Source organism: Capra hircus, chromosome 17 (genome assembly GCF_001704415.2).
Source record: "Capra hircus breed San Clemente chromosome 17, ASM170441v1, whole genome shotgun sequence".
NCBI lineage: Eukaryota > Metazoa > Chordata > Mammalia > Artiodactyla > Bovidae > Capra > Capra hircus.
In genome coordinates, this window is record NC_030824.1 from 14,098,738 (window position 1) to 14,120,665 (window position 21,928).

General features: G+C 43.8%; 1 protein-coding gene and 1 pseudogene across 3 annotated transcripts in view; both read right to left on the minus strand.

The window, feature by feature from the left end:
- Window positions 1-7,249, minus strand: part of VSIG10 (V-set and immunoglobulin domain containing 10) — a 39,837-nt gene extending 32,588 nt beyond the window's left edge. The window contains exon 1 of one of the 3 annotated variants that reach the window (XM_005691462.3): window positions 6,919-7,239. In XM_005691462.3, the coding sequence (XP_005691519.1) occupies window positions 6,919-6,997 (79 nt within the window). In that variant the 5' untranslated portion in view covers window positions 6,998-7,239. Of the gene's footprint in view, window positions 1-6,918 lie in introns of all 3 variants that reach the window. The other 2 variants (XM_013970609.2, XM_013970608.2) reach the window with 2 other exon arrangements.
- On the minus strand, window positions 19,765-19,973 carry LOC102184179 (annotated as a pseudogene).

The following is a 21,928-nucleotide window of genomic DNA, read 5'->3' on the forward strand; positions in this document are numbered from 1 at the left end:
ACTAAGATTCTGCAAGCCAGGCAGAGATGTCAAAAAAATAAGGAACTCAAAATAGACCGTAGAAAACTATAAATTACTTAGGAAAAAAAAAAAAAAAAAAAGAATGTATCTTTGTGACTTTGGGTTGAGCCTGTGCGTCACAGTAAGAGAAGACACTACAATAAGAAGCCTGTGCACTGCAACTAGAGAAAGCCCACACCAGCACAGCCAATAAATAAGTAAGTAAATATTTTTTAAAAAGCACCCTGAAACAAGATGAATGGGAAACCATCCCACTAAACACATTTTGAATACAAAAAAAAAAAGTGAAAAGAAGACCCACAAGTTGAGAGAAAATATTTACAAATCACATCTGAGAAGAGATCTGTATGTGGAATATATATATACAAAACTCTCAAAGCTCAACAATAAGACAGTATAAAATGAGCAAAAGATTTAAATTGACATTTCTCCAAAAGATAGATAAAAGGCCAATAAGCACATGAAAAGCTCAACATTAGCCACTAGGGAAAATGCAAATCAAAACTATAATAAGATACCTAACACTTCACACTTGCTGCTGCTGCTGCTAAGTCACTTCAGTCGTGTCCAACTCTGTGCGACCCCATAGACAGCAGCCCACCAGGCTCCCCCTGGGATTCTCCAGGCAAGAACACTGGAATGGGTTGCCATTTCCTTCTCCAGTGCTTGACAGTGAAAAGTGAAAGTGAAGTTGCTCAGTCGTACCCGACTCTTAGCGACCCCATGGACTGCAGCCCACCAGGCTCCTTCACACTTGCTGCTGCTGCTATGTCGTTTCAGTCGTGTCTGACTTTGTGCGACCCCATAGATGGCAGCCCACCAGGCTCCCCCGTCCCTGGGATTCTCCAGGTAAGAACACTGGAGTGGGTTGCCATTTCCTTCTCCAATGCATGAAATTGAAAAGTGAAAGTGAAGTTGCTCAGTCGTGCCCGACTCTTAGTGACCCCATGGAGTGCAGCCTACCAGGCTCCTCCACCCATGGGATTTTCCAGGCAAGAGTACTGGAGTGGGTTGCCATTGCCTTCTCCGTCACACTTGCTAGGATGGCTAAAATGAAAGACAATAACAAGTGTTGGCAAAGATGTAGAGAAACTGGAACCCTTATACATTGTTAGCAGGATTTTTAAATGGTGCTGCTACGTTGGAAAACAGTTTGATATTTCCTCGCAAGGTAAAACTACCATATGACTCTACCTTAGCAAGTCTAGCCCTAGGTGTATAACCAAGAGAAATGAAAACTTGTCCACACAAAAACTTGTACATGCATGCTCACATTATTCATAATAGCCAAAAGGTGGTAACAGCCTCAATGCCCATCAACTGATGAATGAATAAAATGTGGTATATCCATATAATGGGAATATTACTCGGCCATAAAAAAGGCCAAAGCTATAGCATGGATGAATCTTGAAAACACTGTGTTAAGTGAAAGAAGGCAGTCATAAAAGACAACATATTTTGTGATTCCAATTATATGAGATGTCCAAATAGGTAGACCTACAGAGATGTCCAAATAAGTAAATCTACGGAGATAAAAGAGGATTAGCTGTTGTCTAGGGCTGGAGAAGTGGCTTGTCTGGGGGCAGAGGCACATAGTGGGGCGTGACTTTTTAAAAATTTTATTTATTTTTGGCTGGGTCTTCATTGTTGCATTTGGGCCTTCTTTAGTTGCGGTGATGCCAAAGAATGCTTAAACTACTGCACAACTGCACTCATCTCACATGCTAGTAAAGTTCTCCAAGCTCAAAATTCTCCAAGCCAGGCTTCAGCAATATGTGAACCGTGAACTTCCAGATGTTCAAGCTGGTTTTAGAAAAGGCAGAGGAACCAGATATCAACAACATCCGCTGGATCATTGAAAAAGCAAGAGAGTTCCAGAAAAACATCTATTTCTGTTTTATTGACTATGCCAAAGCTTTGGACTGTGTGGATCACAATAAACTGTGGGAAATTCTGAAAGAGATGGGAATACCAGACCACCTGACCTGCCTCTTGAGAAACCTCTATGCAGGTCAGGAAGCAACAGTTAGAACTGGACATGGAACAACAGACTGGTCCCAAATAGGAAAAGGAGTACATCAAGGCTGTATATTGTCACCCTGCTTATTTAACTTCTATGCAAAGTATATCAGGAGAAACGCTGGGCTGGAAGAAGCACAAGCTGGAATCAAGATTGCCAGGAGAAATATCAATAACCTCAGATATGCAGATGACACCACCCTTATGGCAGAAAATGAAGAGGAGCTAAAGAGCCTCTTGATGGGAGAAGGAAATGGCAACCCACTCCAGTACTCTTGCCTGGAAAACACCATGTACAGAGGAGCCTGGCAGGCTACAGTCCGTGGGGTCACAAGAGTCAGGCACAACTTAGCAACTAAACCATCCACCACTACAAAGTGAATATATGCCTAAAGATAATGTGTGAAAAGGATATTTGCCAGGTACTAGCTAGTTTTTTGGTGGGAAGGTGGGAGTCAAGGAAGACTTGGGGTTATTTTTTCATCAACTTCTATTTTATACTTATTTGCAATGGCCATTTTTTTTTTTTACTAATACTGTAAAATTATGAAAATGAATAAAACACTAAAAGTTTCATAAAAAAAAAAAAGCCTCTTGATGAAAGTGAAAGAGGAGAGTGAAAAAGTTGGCTTAAAGCTCAACATTCAGAAAATGAGGATCATGACATCTGGTCCCATCACTTCATAGGAAATAGATGGGGAAACAGTGGAAACAGTGTCAGACTTTATTTTGGGAGGCTCCAAAGTCACTGCAGATGGTGACTGCAGCCATGAAATGAAAAGACTCTTACTCCTTGGAAGAAAAGTTATGACCAACCTATATAGGATATTGAAAAGCAGAGACGTTACTTTGCCAACATAGGTACGTCTAGTCAAGGCTATGGTTTTTTCAGTGGTCATATATGTATGGATGTGAGGGTTGCACTGTGAAGAAAGCTGAGCACTGAAGAATTGATGCTTTTGAACTGCGGTATTGGAGAAGACTCTTGAGAGTCCCTTGGACTGCAAGGAGATCCAACCAGTCCATTCTGAAGGAGATCAGCCCTGGGATTTCTTTGGAAGGAATGATGCTGAAGCTGAAACTCCAGTACTTTGGACGCCTCATGCGAAGAGTTGACTCATTGGAAAAGACTCATGCTGGGAGGGATTGTGGACAGGAGGAGAAGGGGGCGACGGAGGATGAGATGGCTGGATGGCATCACTGACTCGATGGACGTGAGTCTGAGTGAACTCCGGGAGTTGGTGATGGACAGGGAGGCCTGGCGTGCTGCGATTCATTGGGTCGCAAAGAGTCGGACACGACTGCGTGACTGAACTGAACTGAACTAGCTGCGTGAGCAGAGGCTGCTCTCTCGCTGCGGTGACTGATCTTCTCATTGCGGTGGCTTCTCTTGTTGCAGAGCATGGACTCGAGGAGAACGTGCTTCAGTAGCTGTGGTTCCTGGGCTCTACTGCACAGGCTCAATAGTTGTGGTACACAGGCTTAGTTGCTCCATGGTATGTACTATCTTCTAGGATCATGGATCAAACCCGTGTCTCCTGCACTTCTTAGCAGGTTCTTTACCACTAAGCTACCCAGGAAGCCCAGGAGAGACTTAATACTCAAGTAGAGGGCGTCTTTCTGTGATGAAAATGTTCTGGAACTAATGGTGATGGCTGCACAATCTCGTGAATATACTAAACACCACTGAATTGTACAGTTAAAAGGGTAAAGTATATAGTATGTAAGTGAATTATATCTCAATTAGGTTGTTGTAAAAAAAATTGTTACCTGCCTTTGGAACTCATTCTCTTTTATAAAACAAAGAGTAACCGTTATCTGTCTTTGGGCTTTTATCTGGTTGGAAGGGGCTACCTCTGAAAAATCACGAGACAGCTGAAGCTACAGCATGTTCCCACACTCTCCCATTGTGGCTATATCATTCCCTGAAGCCAGGGTAAAATGAAAAAAATAAATAAATAAATTCGAATCACTTGTTGGAAGGCAGAAAATGTGACCTAATGCTGGAGATTCCAAAATAGCAAGAAACACTTCTAAACAATCACTTTAAAAAATAAGTGAGAATTATTTTTAAATAGTTAGGCCTGGGAACCCAAGTTCTCAGTGGCAATCCCCACTGAGGAGAAAAAAACCAGAATTACAGATGCAACAATGTGTTTGTGAGACCTGAAGACCTGCCCTTCCCAGGCTCCTTGGCAAAGGAAGGAAAAAGAAAGCCTTGGAAAAGCCCCAGTGAAACTTTAGTCTTAGAACTTGAGCTAACACTGTCTTTTCCTCCAAGGACTAGAATGACATAACCACAAACTACACCATTTTAAGGCATTTCACTTCTCCTGGCTTAGCTCACTCTGTTCTTTTTAAATACTGACACTGAAGGTGACCTTAGAGATCTCTCAGTCCTGAGGGCTGAGTTCAGGACAGGCTGAGTCAGGGTTCCGTAGGGAAGAACACAGTCATCAACTAGTGATGTCTGGCAGGGAGAAGGAATGGGTGGTCCTTGAGGGTGCACTGGTTCCATGCTTAATCATCCTAAACCTCTGCATGTTACAGCTGAGAAAACTGAAGTCCAGAAAGCTTAAGTGATCTCCTTGAGCTCCCACAAAAGCCACTGGAAGAGCTGGGACTGTCATTCAGGTCTTCAAGGTGCCAGGTCACAGGAATTTACTCGGTCTCCCAACCAGAAGAGTGAGACATTCTGTGTTACTAGAAGTGGTCCATAAGGTATCCGGAGGGCCCTTGAAAGTCCCCCAAGCTTAAATTTGGAATATGGACTGGAGGGGTGGGATGGTAAGGGTGGTAGGGAGGCTCAAGAGGAAGGGATATATGTGTGTGTGTATATATATATAGCTGATTCACAATGTTGTACTGTAGAAACTAACAGTTATATACAATCAAAAAAAGAATACGGACCAAAGGAAGAAACAATATAAATAACCCTTTTCCAAAGCTGCCATCATATTAACATTTACAGAGTTGGGACTATATCAAAGTTATTTTTTTTTCCTATTCTTTTCTCAAGAATGACCCTAGGTTTACAACCTGAGGTTGGGCCTTGAACACTGTCTGGAGTTAAGTGACAGGAGAAAGATGGTTTTCTCTCCCAAAACAACTCCCAGCTTGAAAAACAAAGAACAAAAATACATCAAGCAAGGAAAGCCCTCTGGCACTGTACACAAAGGTGAACTTGACCTGGGAGTCAAAATAACTGGGCATGGCAATGGAGGAAACATCTTTGTGTGGAGAGCTACAGCCAGTTCATTCCACAATTATGATTTCAACCCAGGGTTCTGATGTCCCCAGGCCCTTGATATTCCCAGTACAGTAAACACTGCAGACAGTTGGGAAGTAGGGAATACACAATCACCTTTGAGGGTCAGCCGACTGGAGACGGTATATCCACTTCTCCTCCCCAAAGCACAGTGACCACCCCTCCATATGACTGGAGGTGCCAGCCCAGTCATGTCTATGACTTCAGTGGGCCAGGGGGAAGCATTAGTATTAATACTACAGCCAGGAGCGGGGAACAAATTTGAAGTCACCTATCCTAGATGAAAACAGGTGACCACAACTCAGTTCCATTTGGGAAAGCAGGCCCTGCGCGGCAAGATCCTCAGATTTTCCCACCTAAACTAGAAAGCTAGCTTATGAGGAATTTTATTGTTTTTAAACAATTGCCAAAAAGAAAGCAAAATAAAAACTTGTGAGAGCCTCCCAATTAGGAACTTTTGGCACTTGCTGCTAGGAAGCTCACAGGGGGCAATTCCTCTAGGCACCTACAAGAGATCAGCAGACCACACTGGACTGGGTGATTCCTGAAAATAGGACTCTAAGTATTCTGGCAAACTCCATCTCCTTTCCCTCACCTCAGGTCCTCTCACTGCTTGTCACACTACCCTGAATGCAAAAGACATGCATTTGCTGGTGAATTAAGTTCAAAAATATTTTTTCAATCTTTTAAAAATTCTGTATGTTTTTGTAAGGGCTTCCCTGGTGGCTCAGTAGTAAAGAACCTGCTAGCCAATACAGGAGGCATGGGTTTGATCCCTCCGTCAGGGAGATCCCCTGGTGAAGGAAATGGCAACCCAATCCAGTATTCTTGCCTGGGAAACCCCATGGACAGAAGAGCATGGCAAGTTACAGTCTATGGGGTCACAAAAGAGTCAGACAGGATTTAGCGACAAGACAACAGCAACAACAAAATGTTTTTGTAAGCAACCCTCTGTTCTTTATTGCTCCAAGGCAGATCACAGATGGAGCAAGTTAAGACTTCGCCAATCATATCAAGAGTAAGAGGCAATGTGAAGTGTAGGGGAAGTTTCCTGTAAATTTGAAATTATTTCAAAATAAAAGTTTTTTCGTTTAAGTAAAGGAGAAAAACACAATTTTGCCATAGTCCACACCGGTCGGCTTGCGGGAGTGTGTAGGGAAATCACAGGTTACAGGTGCAAGGCGAGTTCAACCTTGGGCAGAGGGAGGAGAGGAAACTGAAGGAGCCTCGAGTTTGAGAACCAGCGCACCACGTAAAACCAAACCGCGAATTTACATAGGCCATTTAAAAAAACAATAAAAACAAACATTTTACACCTCTTCAACGTTTCTATCTTCAGTTTCCCCAATTTTCACCTCCGCAGGCCCTTTGCAGCCTCGCCTGCTGCCCACTCTAAGAGGGTAGGGATGTCTTGCTCTTTATCAAGCGCTCGGTAAAATTCTTTCCTGCAAAAAGCTGAGCTGCGAGCAGGAAAGTCAAGACCCTCCCAGGGCGACTTCGAGGCCTCGGCCACGACTGGATCCAGCGAGTCGGAGGGATTCCGTCCCTGGCTCTCCCCTCCCCACCGTTGCCTCGCATCAACTTTTTGCCTCCAGATCGTCGCTCCTTACCTGCGGCGACCCAGCGGGCCAGTAGCGCTCCGAAGCAGACGAGAACCCAGGACTCGGACGCCCGGACGCCCGCGGCCATCTCGCCCCAGATGCGGGCAGGGGCCCTTCGGGAAACGCAAGCTCCGGCTTGGCTGGATGTGCGCCCCCCAGGGGTACCCAGTACTTCTCCCAAGTCCTCGGAACGACAGAGTAGCTCCACTTTCCGCAGCCCCCAGGAAGGATGCTTGGGGTGAGCCCGATGTCAGGGGCTAGGAGCTGCGCCGGGCTCCAAGCACCACTCTCTCCCGAGCGCCCGGCCCCTGGTGGGAGGGCGCACCCCGCCCCCGGCGCCCGCCACTCACTCCCGCTGACGGAAAACAACCGGAGCTGGGTTCCCTCCCGCCTCCCATCCAGGCGGGAGCCCAACTTCCTCTACCTTGGCCGAGGAGGAGGGCTTTATGCAAAGGGCGCGCGCCCGGGCGCGCCGAGTCGGGTCGGGGCAGGCCGGGGGCGGAGCGCCGAGGCTGGTCCCTCCCCGAGCCCACTCGCCCGGGACAGCGGCCCTGAGTCGCGGGGAAAGTGGGCGGCGCAGAGCCCTGCAGCTGCCGCAGGACAGCATTCCCCCCTCGACCCGCCGGCTGCTCCCTCCCGGGCGCCCAGGCTGCGGCACTCGAAGGACCGTCTCGACTCGGAGGGGCAGGTGCCAATCTGCAGAATTCACGGTCCCCTCGCTTTAGCTGTTCTAGGGATTCCCAGTTGTTTTCCTGTGCCTCCGGGTGGACTCCTGGGCCGCCATCGCTGCCTTTCTCTACCCTTTGCAGAAGGAAGGCAGGTCTGGAGGAGAAAGATGATCCTTTAGACCTTCCAGCCAAGAGCTGCCACGAGACTCTGGTCTTCGGGCTGTCTGGTAGAGACCACACAGTAAGCGCGAGGGCAGCGGAACTGGGTGCTGGGAGCTTTTTTTCATTTTTCTAGTCCCCCCCCCCCCGCCCCTGCCCCATCCAGTCTGGCTCCCAGAGAACTACTTTTCCAAGCTAAAATCCCCCTCTTCCTGCCACACCCCTAACCCATCCTCTGTCCTAGGGAAAATGCGGTTATGACATCCTGAGGAAGAGATGATCCTTGAAACAGCCCTAACAGAAACTTACTCTTAAAAAACAAACAAAAAACTGCAGCTAACATAGTGAAATATTAACTGTGAATAAACTAGAAGGTGAATATATGAGAGTTCCCATTCTTTCAACTTTTCTATCTTTGAAAATTTCCCCATCACCTCATTGTAAAATTTGGGGGAAAAAAAAAAAAAAAAAGAAAACAATGCTATTAAGAAAATCATTCATTCTGTTGCCGGAAGACCCCTTATTGAAATACTTCTTCCATCAGGAAATCCTCTTGAAACCAATAAAAATGTGTTTTGCCCATGAATGAGACATAAAGTTGCACAGTCCCTTCCCCCCACCCCCGGCTTTTGTTCAATGATTTTATGTCTTCAGCCAGCTCCTGAAAGTTTTCCTCGTTCCTCTCCTCCTTTTTTGTTTTTCATCTTTTACTTGGTGACGGAAAGTAAATAATACAGGACCTGGACGCGCACGTCCTGTATTCCTAGTGCCTGGTACCTCAGGTACCACCCAGTGTATATTTGTTAAATAAACAAATGAGAGTTCATTGGTTTTGATATTACATCTCCTCAAACTTTTCTGACAGACATCTCACATCCTCACCTGAAGTTAACAAGATGCAAATAAAATCAATAAGGGGCAAGTTTTTCAGCTGAGGGTCTGGAATTTTCTGTGACCCTACTGGTGCCTCACAGGGAACTTGCTCAGAGCACGTCCTCCTGGTATATTTGCTGAATCAAACACACTGCTCCTGCATCCAGTTCTCCACCCCTGGAAGGATCAACCTCCTACACAATGTTTTACAACACTGATTATAGCACCTCACATTTGCATAGCTGGGGCTTTTTTCTAAAGAGCTTTAGAAACTTAATCTCACTGGTCCCTCCCTCCAACCCTTGGACCTAAAAAATCATTCAGTCCCATTTTCACTGAGAAAGTACAGCTAGGAGGTTAAGCTCCAGGGCCTGAAGCCAGTTGGCGGTAAAGCCAGGACTGGAACCCGTGTCTGTCTGACTCCAATTCCTGCCAAAGCAAGTTCCATTCTTGTTACTTATACAGAGCCTTGTTGACTTGAAAGAAAAATGCACAATGTGAAAGTTGTGAGTTAAGTTGTATGCCAAAACCTTACCGAGGATCACAACCATAGAGACAGTCTCTCAAATAGCACTGAGAAACCGCTTGAAGAGGTAAGGGATGAGCCAGATTATATATGAACTTTCTCGCTGGGAAAAACAAGTAGTCAAGCTTCAAAAGATTACTGCCAATGATGAAGAACAGACATATCAAATTAACGATTTTAATGTTTTTCTGTGTAAGAAAAGATGCAAGAATTTGGGGTCATTTGAAAATTTTCTTTATCTGTGCATCTTAAAAATTTTTTTTGGCGGCTTTGGGTCTTAGTTGTGTCATGTGGAGTCTTTCCTTAGGGTACACAGACTCTCTAGTTGTGGCACAAGGACTCAAGCATCTAGGCTCAGTAATTGTGGCCCGAGGGCTTAGTTGTTCCACAGCATGTGGGATCTTAGTTCCCTGATTAGGGATCGAACCCACATCCCCTGCATTGCAAGGCAGATTCTTAACCACTGGACCACCAGGGAAGTCCCTAGATAGGCATCTTAACTATTCAAGGGGCTGTATATCCAAAGCACAGAATGTTTCCTGCTTTTTTTCCCATCCTGAATTTCCTGGAGGGTGCACTGTCATGGGCCACTGTAGTGGCTAATGGCTTGATCCTTGTAGAACTGGAATGGCAGGCAATAATTGTGTCTTTACACTCTGGATGTTTTGGGTGTCACCAGGCCAACAGACATGGGCATTCCCCTAAGCAATGCTCAAAGGAAGCCTCCAGACCACTCAGAGCTGGGACAGAGCTGGTGCAGTTAACACCCACTCTCTCTGGTTTGAGCAAGGCTGTGACTGACTCTGAGAGAGGACCTGTTAGGAAACACCCTGCCCTAACATCCGGTTGTGTTCCAGGCCACTCTGGACAGTAGAAAATGCCCTACCTAGAACAGTGATGTTGGGGGTGAGTTGGGGGTTCACTATGGGGTCTCTAGCAAAATAGGAGTCTTTCAAAGCCCTAGTTTCACTATCTGTACCTTATGGTCAATGTTTATTGTATTTGCATACATGCTCAGTTGTGTCTGACTCTTTGTAACCCTATGAACTGTAGCTCCCCAGGCTCCTCTGTCCATGGGATTCTCTAGGCAAGAATACTGGAGTGGCTTGCCATTTCCTCCTCTGGGGATATTCCTGACCCAGGGATCAAACCTTCATCTCCTGCAATGCAGGCACATTCTTTGCCACTGAACCACTAGGGAAGCCCCATGGTCAATGTTTACATCATGAGATTGTCACAGAAATAAAGTTAGGGATTCAGTTTTTAAAGCATCGTTTTAGGTTTTCTGTTTGAGATGCACCCTGTCAGAACCTGTCAGGACTTTTAAATCCCACAATTGGATATTAAACATGAGGCTCAAACACCTCTTAGCTCAGGCTGCTATGCATGGCTACTTTTGTTTTCTTTCATTTTCACCTCCAAAGAATTGAAAAAACTCTATGCTAGGTGCTTTGTGTCCGTTCATTGAATCCTTAGCACAACCCTAAGAGGATGGCATTAAAATTTTCAGTTGACAGATGGCTCAGAGAAACCAATTTACATCTCCAGTTAAAGGGGGAATCTGGATTTGAACACATATCTGAGGCAGTGTCACCCTGATCAGTCTTGGTGGGAGGACTGTGCTGGGGCTCCTGCCTGACTCCACAGCCAACAGTCTTTGAAGCATCCTAGGTCTTTGAAGCCATCCAGCCACCTATTATTTCTGCCCCACTACTCCTCTTGCCAAGTCCCCTCCCTAGAGGTAATGCTGAAAGGTTTCTTAGCAACAACCTGCTTTTCTGTTTAACCTCTTGGGGGCTCAGAAAGGATGGGCCAGTCAGGAACAGCTTGAGTAGCAGCCTGGCCCTGGGGTCTGGCTCTGAACCCCTTGCTTCAAGAAGTACTAAAAGCCAGATGACAATATCTTACCAGTCCCCTGAGAAAGGGTTAACCAGGGACTGACAAGAGATGGAAGACTCACTCATCCTAAGGGATGAAAAGAGCCCAGTCATGTGCTGGTGAAAGGAGCCCAGTCACTCTTGGCAGTGAGAAGACAGTATAGTGTCTGTCAGTTTCCATAGTGTAAATATTTCCACAACAGCCAATTACAAGTTATCCCTGTGAAGTTACTGAGCCATAAGCACACTCAGCTCTCCCAAGCCTGTACCACTGGAACTTTGTCCCTATGAGATGACTCCAAGGTGGGAAACTGGCCAGGATTATCCAGGAGGAGAACTGGGAGCCAGCTGTATCAGATGACTCAGGTGAATACATTCTCCCATCAAACTCCTGTTGTCAGGAGTTCCCTGGTGGAACAGTGGTTAGGACCGCCACCCTCATTGCTGAGGGCATGGGTTCAATCCCTGGCTGGGGAACTATATGATCTTGCATGTGTGTGACCAAAGGAAAGTAAACAAAAAAGTCCTATTCTCTGCTCTCACATTCACTTTTTTTTTTTAATTAATTAACTTATTTGGCTGCACCTGGTCTTAGTTGTAGCACTCAGAAGCTGTGATCTTCCGTGTGGCAGGCAAACTCTTAGTTATGGCATGAGGGCTCTAGTTCCTTGACCAAGAATTAAACCCAAACCCCCTTCATTGGAAGTATGGAATCTTAGCCACTGGACCACCAGGAAATTCCTTTACCCTGATCTATTGAGTGCATCTGTTGGCCAACATAACTGTTATCTTCCTAACTCCAAATCAGGACATATGGATTGACAATCACAAATGTACTGAATCCATGGGGACAGAAAAAACTAGCAAACTCAAGGTACCCTGAGAAAGCTTGATGAAGCATTTCCCCGAAGTTGTCTGTTTTTCAAACAGCTTTTGCTGTATTCCTGATTATCAACATAGGCATGTTATGCTCATTCTAGACTAATGGGGGAAAAAAGAGACAATGTAACCATAGTCATCTAGAAGTAATCACCATCATCACTAGAAACTTCTTGTCTTTTCTGCTGAGTTCCAATATGATTTTTTAAATGCAAAGTTGTGATGACATTTTACAGGGCGTTTTCATTCCTCCTTTTTCCCCTTAATTCTATATTAAAAGTAGACTTTGTGTGTTTTTGATAGCTATTTTTTTAAAACTGGAAAATGAATAAAATGCTAGTGGCTTAAAAAAAAAAAAAGTCCAGATGAACCTTGCAGACACTGTGCTAAGTGAAATAAAGCAGTCACAAAAGGACAAATACGGTATGATACCAGTTATTTCAGAGGTACCCAGTGAAGTCAAATTCCTAGACACAGAAAGTAAATGGGGTGAGGGGGTAAATAGGAAAATGAGGAGATATTTAATTTGTCTCTCATTTCCATTTTCCAAGATGAATTCTGGATGGAGATAGTTGGTGGTGATGGTGGCACATCCTTGCGAATGTACTTCATGCCACTGAACCATACACTTTAAAAGATTAAGACAGTAAATTTAATTTTAGTTTTTCATTTTGGCCACACCGTGCAGCTTGCAGGATCTCAGTTCCCCAACCAGGGATTGAACCTGGGCCACGGCAGTGAAAGCCCAGAACACTAACCATTAGACCACCAGGGAATTCTCAAAACAGTAAATTTTATGTTATGCGCCCCACTCCAGTACTCTTGCCTGGAGAATCCCATGGACAGAGGAGCCTGGTGGGCTACAGTCCATGGGGTCGCTAAGAGTCGGAGACGACTGAGCGACTTCACTTTTACTTTTCACTTTCATGCATTGGAGAAGGAAATGGCAACCCACTCCAGTGTTCTTGCCTGGAGAATCCCAGGGATGGGGGGGCCTGGTGGGCTGCCATCTATGGGGTCACACAGAGTCGGACACGACTGAAGCAACTTAGCATACTTTAAAAAATATATTATTTATTTATTATTTGGCTGTGCTGGGTCTCAGTTGTAGCATGCAAACTCTTAGTTGTGGCATGCGGGATCTAGTTCCCTGATTAGGGATGGAACCCATGCCCCTGCATTGGGAATGCTGACTCTTAGCCATGGACCACGAGGGAGGTCCCATGTTACGTGTATTTTACCACAAATTTTTTTAATGCAGAAAAAAATGGGAAAGTGACAAAACAATGAAGGGAGAAATGATACATAGACAGGATAGAGAACAGAGATACTTCAATAGGGGTGATGAAAAAATCAAATCAGGACTTCCCTGGTGGTCCAGCGGTTAAGAATCTGCTTGCCAACGCAGGGGACACAGGTCCAGTCTCCAGGGTAGGAAGATCCCACATGCAGCGGGGCAGCTAACCCTGTGCACCACAACTACTGAGCCCATGCACCTAGAGCCTGTGCTCCAAACAGGAGACGCCACTGCAGTAAGAAGCCTGCGCACTGCAATGAAGACCCAGAACAGCCTAAAATAAAATTTTAATTTTTAAATTAAAATAAAAATAAGATTTTTAATTTTAAAAAATCAAACAGAATCCAAGCACTTTTATAATGCAGTTATATCTTGAAAGTAAGCCATCTGCCCACCTCCCCCAGGCTTCTATCCTCTTCCCCAGAGACAACCAGACCCAGCAACTTCCAGAGACTAGTCTTTGCTGGTTACCTAATATGCACCCATTGGAATATTATATATCCAGTAACACTTGTTTTCAAAGTTTATGATATGAAGTAATGATAGTGAAGTGAAAGTCCCTCGGTCATGTCCAACTCTTTACAGCCCCATGGGCTGTGTAGCCTGCGAGGTTCCTCTGTCCATGGAATTCTCCAGCAAGAATACTGGAGTGAGTAGCCATTTCCTTTTTCAGGGAATCTGACCTGGGTCTCCTGCACTGCAGGCAGATTCTTTACCAGCTGAGCCACCATGAAAGCCCGGTAATGATAGAAGATCCATCTATTATGATTACCCAGGTGTGTGACTTTCAATAAAAGTTTTTTTCAGCATAATTATTGAGGTATGTTTCATATGCCATACTTTCAATCTGCCATTTAAAATCTATAACTTTTTAGTATAGTCACAGAGTTATCCAACTATCACCACAATCAGACTTTTTTTGCCCCCAAAAGAAACCCCCTACCCTTTAGCTATGACTCTCAGTTCCTTCCACTTGCAACAGGCAAGCCCTGGCAACCACTAACCTACCTTCTTTCTCTACAGATTTGCCTATTCTGGACATTTCATATAAATGGAATAAAAAAATATGTTGCAATAGGCTGCTTTCACTTAGCATAATGTTTTCAGCTAGCAAAACATGTTGTAGCGGGTATCAGTACTTCTTTTCTTTTTATGGTGGAATTATATTCCAGTGTATGGAGAGAACCACATAGTGTTAACCCATTCATCACCTGATGGCCATTCAACAGACATTGAAGCTTCTAAGGGACTCAAAGAACTTAGGGCACCTCTTTTCTAATTTCCTCTCTGCCTCAACCGTAATTCCACTCACATCTTCTGGAAAGAGACTGTTCTCACTTTCTGTGAGGCTGAGGAGATGCTGGCATTTTACAAAAGCCTGCCTCTCTTTACTTAGACTGGGCTCTCTGTGTGCCAAGGCACCTGCCTGGAATGTGGTCAAGTAGCATTTTATGCCATTATTTTTTCTTTTTCCAAAGTCAAACTCCTTTGGCTGTGTAGCCAGAAATTCCCAACCTCTTAGGGTCCCAGCATCTGATCTTTGTTTGATTTGGTTCTTTCTCCTGCGTGCTGTGTAAGTTCTATCACGTTTCTCAAATACAAGTGTATTACGACTGATTCCACTGTAAGATTTTTGCATTCTCTCTCTGGGAGAATTCCCTGTCTCTGCTCAACATGGCATGTGGGATCTTAATTCCCCCAACAGGCACAGAACCCATGCCCCCTGCACTGGAAGGCAAAATTTAACCACTTGACCACTGGGGAAGTCCCTCTTGTAAGAGTTTTGAGAAATTTTTCTCATAATATATACTAATTGCTCTTGCCAGGCACACGTTCCATGGATTTTCTCCTATCTTTTGAGCAAACTTCAGAAGGGAGGCACTAATCTTATCTACATATTATAAATGAGGAAGCTGAGGCTCAGAGAAATAAAATAACTTTCCAAACAAAGTCATAGCCTTGAGCCCATGCTTATTGAATGAATCACTTCTGCTCTGAGCCTCACCTTCAATGACAGTAGTAAAAACTTCGATTGAAGAAAGGGAGGACTAAGAAATGTTGGATGAAAACTATATACCCTCTTCCCAGGACAATGGACATATTCACAACATTTTAAAAAGCAATTTCAAGAAGTTAGGGGAAAAAACCATTCTGCAGGTCTAAACTGGAACTGTCAACTGGGTTAGCTGGGCACAGGAAGTGAAAAATCTCACTTACAAGTTTGAATCACCAGGTGGCGCTCTCAGCCCTGAATGGACTTCGGGTTCGACAGCCAAGGTCTTCCAAGAGATAGGAATTGGCCCAAGTTGCCTGGAACTCAAAGAATTTCAGAGATTGTTGATTCAAACAATAACCTTCACCATCCAGGGGAGGAAGCGAGGCCCAGAGTTGTTAGGCAGCTTGCTCAAGGTCAAAGCTCATGGACAAAGCCAAAACTCACCCACTTATCCAAATTCTGTTATTTCTGAAATGTAACACATAGTTCCCTTACTCTGAACAGAGCACAGTGGACACAATGCAATCTTTTCTCATAACGATTCCAGGAATGAGCTTTTTCGCGTGTGAACATCGGCTACCATGCTAACTGTGGGAACTAGAAGAGCTTATCCCACACACAGAATGGCCCCAGACTGCTGTTTCATTGTTAATTCCTCCTGCAGATTAGGCACTGGGTTTGGGTCTTCCTATCTGTCAGACTTGCTTACATTTCATTGTGTCTTTAGGAAAGTTATTTCCCCTCTTAGAGCCTCTGTTTCCGGGGGTTATTGAGTGGATTTGATGAGGCATGTGCCAGTAAAGTACCCTGTAGACAATAGATGTTCAGTAATTGATAACTACTGATATAATTGTTCTTGCTCCAGTCAATTTACTGCTTTATATATTCTCTACCTTAGAACCCAGACAACTAAACTTACTAGACCTGGGTAAAATATCTGGGACTTGCCAAGTAGTCCAGGGCTAAGGAATCTGCCTGCTAATGCAGGAGACACAATCCCTGGGTTGAGAATATCCCCTGGAGTGGGAAATGGCAACCCATTCCAGTATTCTTGCCCGGAAAATTCCATGGACAGAGGAACCTGGCGGGCTACAATCCATAGGGTCAGAAAGAGTGGGACACGACTAAGCATATACAAACACACACACAAAACATCAGTAAGAATACAGAGACGCTAAATGAGAAAATTACCTGCTCCATTATGGACTCTATGATCTTTGTTTTGTAACTTGGCAGTTCGGATTCTTGGCTGGGTTCTGGAGAGGCAGGGTTTCCAGGTGGAACCTTCTTCAAAGGATATAGAGCATTTGTGGACATAGAAGGGAGATGGAAGATTAAACTTCTTGACAAACAAGTTACTTTTAAGTTTAACTTCCCTAAACCTCTTCTTTCTTTTCAATATGTATTTCTGACCATTCTGTGGACAGAAAGAAGAAAATGTAAAGACTTGTGAGTTTAAGTTTTATTCAGGGATCTTACTGAAGAATACAGTCTGAGAAAGTATCTCTCTGTAACTCTGAGAAACTGCTCCAAAGATGTAGGAGAGGCCAGTATATGTATGATTTTGGAGAGGGACTACGTGCAGTCAAGCATATATCTCAGTAAAAGGATGATTGCTAGTCATAAGGAACAGGTATCTTAGTTCATGATTTTAGTGGTTTACTACATATGGAAAGATCTAAGAATCTGGGTTCATTAAAATTAATCCTGAAAAATATACCCTAACTAAGGGGCCTGTTTTCCAAAGCATAGAGAGCCCCATCCTGTTTTTCATCCTGAATTCCTATCAGGATGCACTGTTGGTCAATCACTGGAGTGGCTAATGACTTAATCCTTGTAGAAACGGATGGTGAGCAACATTCTTTGTTGTACAATTCCAATGTCAAATAGCAATGAAATTGTATTTTTACAAATAGGAGATCTCCAAAAGGCAAAGCTCTAAGAAATGTGAAATTTCACTTTTCAGTAGATATGTTCATTGCCAAAGTTCTTTTAGAGATGTACACCCTTCAGTTATTCACACAGAATAACTCTCTTCCCTCTGTTCCCACACTCCTCACTGGAGTTCTGACCTTTTATATATATATACATGAGCAAGTATACACACACACACACACACACACACACACACACACACACACACACAATATCAGTAAGAATACAGGGACACCAAATAAGAAAAATACTTGTTCCATTATGGACTCTATGCCCTTGTATGGTAACTTAGCAGTTCTATTCTTGACTGGGTTCTGGAGAGTCAGGGGTTCCAGGTGGGTACCTTCACAGGATATAGAGCACTTGTGGAAATAGAAGGCAGCGTGTGCCAGCCACTGTGCTGGATACTACAGTAACAAAGCAGAACAAAACACAGAGTGGCCTTTCCCCTTGTGGAGCCCACACTCACTCCCATAGCTCCAGCCATGTCTGACAATGAATGTTGTATACTCTTTACACCTCCTTATCCCTCACCCATGTTCTTGCTCTTTACTACTTGTTACTTGTTCTTCACCTAGCTAATTTCCAGCAATTCTTTGGGCTCAAGTGGTCACCTCTTCCAGAAAGTCTTCCTTGATGTACACAACAGAGACAAATATACTTCTTCTGCCTTCACGTAGCACTCTGTGGAAATTCATATCAGAATCCTTGCCACTCTGAATTGTGAGAATCACTTTCCATGTCTGTCTTCCTGCTCCAGTCTGGAATCTCCTTAAAGGCATGGACAATGTTTCATTCACGTCTCTGTCTTCAGAGTCTAGCACAGGACTTGGTAGATGTTCAGTAAATGGTATGCCAAATTGCTTCAGTCATGTCTGACTCTTCGCGACTCCATGGACTATAGCCCACCAGGCTCTTCTGTCCATGGGATTCTACAGGCAAGAATACTGGAGTGGGTTGCCATTTCCTTCAGTGGATCTTCCGCACACAGGGATTGAACCCACATCTCTTAAGTCTCCTGCATTGGCAGGTGGGTTCTTTACCACTAGCGCCACCTGGGAAGCCCTCAGTAAATAGTATGTGAACAAATAGAGTGTTGGTCCCAACGGAAGCAAATGGCAAAACTAAATATAGCACTCAGGAGAGGATTTATTTTGGCAACTCATGCTCACAAAGATCTGGAATCTTGATGATGTTTCTTGTTTGCCCAAAACTATCTTCTTGACGATCAGTTCAGTTTGTCCCTTTCCAGGGGACATCTGGCCTCCCCAGGAGTTGCTTATCTTCCCTGCTTCAGGCTCAGCTTGTCTTTTGATCATCTTTAATGGGGCATTTTCATTTCAGTTTATATAAAGTCACAGGTAAGTTTCACTGCTCTTGTCCTCAACATTTACCTCCTTCAGTTCAGTTCAGTCGCTCAGTCGTGTCCAACTCTTTGTGACGCCAGGCCTCCCTGTCCATCACCAACTCCCGGAGTTCACTCAGACTCACGTCCATCAAGTCAGTGATGCCATCCAGCCATCTCATCCTCCGTCGCCCCCTTCTCCTCCTGCCCCCAATCCCTCCCAGCATCAGAGTCTTTTCCAATGAGTCAACTCTTCGCATGAGGTGGCCATACTGGAGTTTCAGCTTTAGCATCATTCCTTCCAAAGAAATCCCAGGGCTGATCTCCTTCAGAATGGACTGGTTGGATCTCCTTGCAGTCCAAGGGACTCTTAAGAGTATTCTCCAACACCACAGTTCAAAAGCATCAATTCTTTGGTGCTCAGCCTTCTTCACAGTCCAACTCTCACATCCATACATGACCACTGGAAAAACCATAGCCTTGACTAGATGGACCTTAGTCAGCAAAGTAATGTCTCTGCTTTTGAATATACTATCTAGGTTGGTCATAACTTTTCTTCCAAGGAGTAAGTGTCTTTTAATTTCATGGCTGCAGTCACCATCTGCAGTGATTTTGGAGCCCCCCAAAATAAAGTCTGTCACTGTTTCCACTGTTTCCCCATCTATTTCCCATGAAGTGATGGGACCCGATGCCATGATCTTCGTTTTCTGAATGTTGAGCTTTAAGCCAACTTTTTCACTCTCCTCTTTCACTTTCATCAAGAGGCTTTTTAGCTCCTCTTCACTTTCTGCCATAAGGGTGGTGTCATCTGCATATCTGAGGTTATTGATATTTCTCCTGGCAATCTTGATTCCAGCTTGTGCTTCTTCCAGTCCAGCATTTCTCATGATGTACTCTGCATAGAAGTTAAATAAGCAGGGTGACAATATACAGCCTTGACGTACTCCTTTTCCTATTTGGAACCAGTCTGTTGTTCCATGTCCAGTTCTAACTGTTGCTTCCTGACCTGCATACAGATTTCTCAAGAGGTAGGTCAGGTGGTCTGGTATTCCCATCTCTTTCAGAATTTTCCACAGTTTATTGTGATCCATACAGTCAAAGGCTTTGGCATAGTCAATAAAGCAGAAATAGATGTTTTTCTGGAACTCTCTTGCTTTTTCCATGATCCAAGGGATGTTGGCAATTTGATCTCTGGTTCCTCTGCCTTTTCTAAAACCAGCTTGAACATTTACCTCCTTAGTGACTTCATTTTTTTTTTAATTTTTAAAATTTTAATACAGTTCAAACCAGCACACGTGGTTCATTTCAGCTTCTTCACTGTCCAGTCTGGAGGAAGGGACTGCTTCAGTTTGTCTACCTTCTCTTTGTGATAATTAAGGTGTAAACATATCTGCTGCATCAAATTTTAAACTTCACATTATCCTTATTTTTCTTGATCTTGACAGGCTTGAGGTCCTTTTGCCTGGCTGTAAACAGAAAGTCCTTGATTTCCTCCATTTTGCAAGACATGGCAATGAGGCACAAAGAGTGGGGCCAGCACCTTCGATCTAGGCCTGGGGTCACCAGATGTCATCTGGTCTGGATTACCAAGGCTTCAGTGGATTAACCCCTATTCCCCAGCCTGAAAAACACTCCCTGGCATTTCAATTTTCTTATGCTCTCTATTCCCTGGTCTGCATTCCAATCTTTTCTAACTAGATGCAGGATAAGACCCTGAGTTCTGGTATCAAACACACTTGGATTTATATATCTATCCCACTGCTTCTAAGCTTCCCTAAGAGATCTCTCTGAGCCTCAGTTTCCTCTGCTATAAATGGGAATGATAATTATAGCCCTTACCTTAGGATATGTTAGGAGGATTATATAAGAGAAAATCATTATAAGATGCTTAGCATGGAACCTGGCAAAGAAGAAAGTGGAATAAATATCATTATGTCACTTGAAAGTGAAAGCGAAGTCGCTCAGTCGTGTCTGATTGTTTGCAACCCATGGACTGTAGCCCACCAAGCCTCTCCGTTCATGGGATTCTCTAGGCAAGAATACTGGAGTGGGTTGCCATTTCCTTCTCCAGGGTTATGTCACTTGGGACATGCACAATATGTATAATATTATTTTATTTTATAATTTATTATACTGATAGTATTATAATTATAAAAATATAATTGTTGAGTCCTGCCCCAAGGCCACAGAAACGGAGCCCAGAACCAAAGACACCTCCAAAGCTAATTGAGTTCCTCTGTAACTGTTGTCAAAAGCCCCTGATTATTAGCAACAAGCTTCCTGATGCCAAATCAGGCAAAGATGCCCACTCCAGTAAACACCTTATATATCCTATAGCACCCTAACCAGTCACCTAATGCCAGCCTTCCAGGAGGAATTTTGTCTCGAGGCTATAAAAAGTGGCTACTAACCCACACAAAGTTGGCTTTCCCTGCTCTGTTAGGAGGTCAGCCCCCTGCGCTCACAGTGCTCAATTATCTCTGCTCTTTGTTCTTAAAAAACTCACTCCCTTCTGAAATGTACTCTGTCTGGAAATTCTTTTCCAACCCGTGCTTAGATTGCCTCAGCAATAATATTCATAAAATAGGATAGTAAATATCACATTATAATTATGTAAGTTTATAATACATTACAATTTATAATACTTTCAATTACAACTATAAAAATTATAATTTTCTCTACATTTTATATATTAAATAATCAACATGACCATACTAATAATCTGGATTACTTTAGTCTCCTATCTTTTAAAATGCTTTTTGCTTGTCAACTAAGAAAAGATATGTTGTCTTAAAGGGAAATTTTGTAAATCTTTAGTTTAAAATAATTTAGTCCACTTGTGGGAAATAAAAGCCCCTGTAACAAATCTTAAATTTTAGATTTCTCGCTGAAGAAAACCACAGTTGAGTGTTATTTATGCTTCCAGTTCGGAGAAGACAATGGCAACCCACTCCAGTGTTCTTGCCTGGAAAATCCCATGGACGGAGGAGCCTGGTAGGCTGCAGTCCATGGGTTGCTAAGAGTTGGGCACGACTGAGTGGCTTCACTTTCAGTTTTCACTTTCATGCACTGGAGAAGGAAATGGCAACCCACTCCAGTATTCTTGCCTGGAGAATCCCAGGGACAGAAGAGCCTAGTGGGCTGCCGTCTATGGGGTTGCACAGAGTCAGACACGACTGAAGCGACTTAGCAGCAGCAGCAGCAGCAGCAGCGTGCTTCCAGTTGTGTTTATGTACACACACATTATATACATGTAAAGAAATAGATTTTTTTTAAAGCATAGATGAGATCACACACTATATAATTTTAAGCAACTTGCTTTTTTTGTTTTTTACCCTTTTAAATGAAGTGTACAATTCAGTGGGTATTCATAAATTCTCAAGGTTGTACATCACTACCACTAATTCCAGCTCATCCTCATCACCTCAGAAAGAAACCTCATATCCACTGGTAGTCACTTCCCA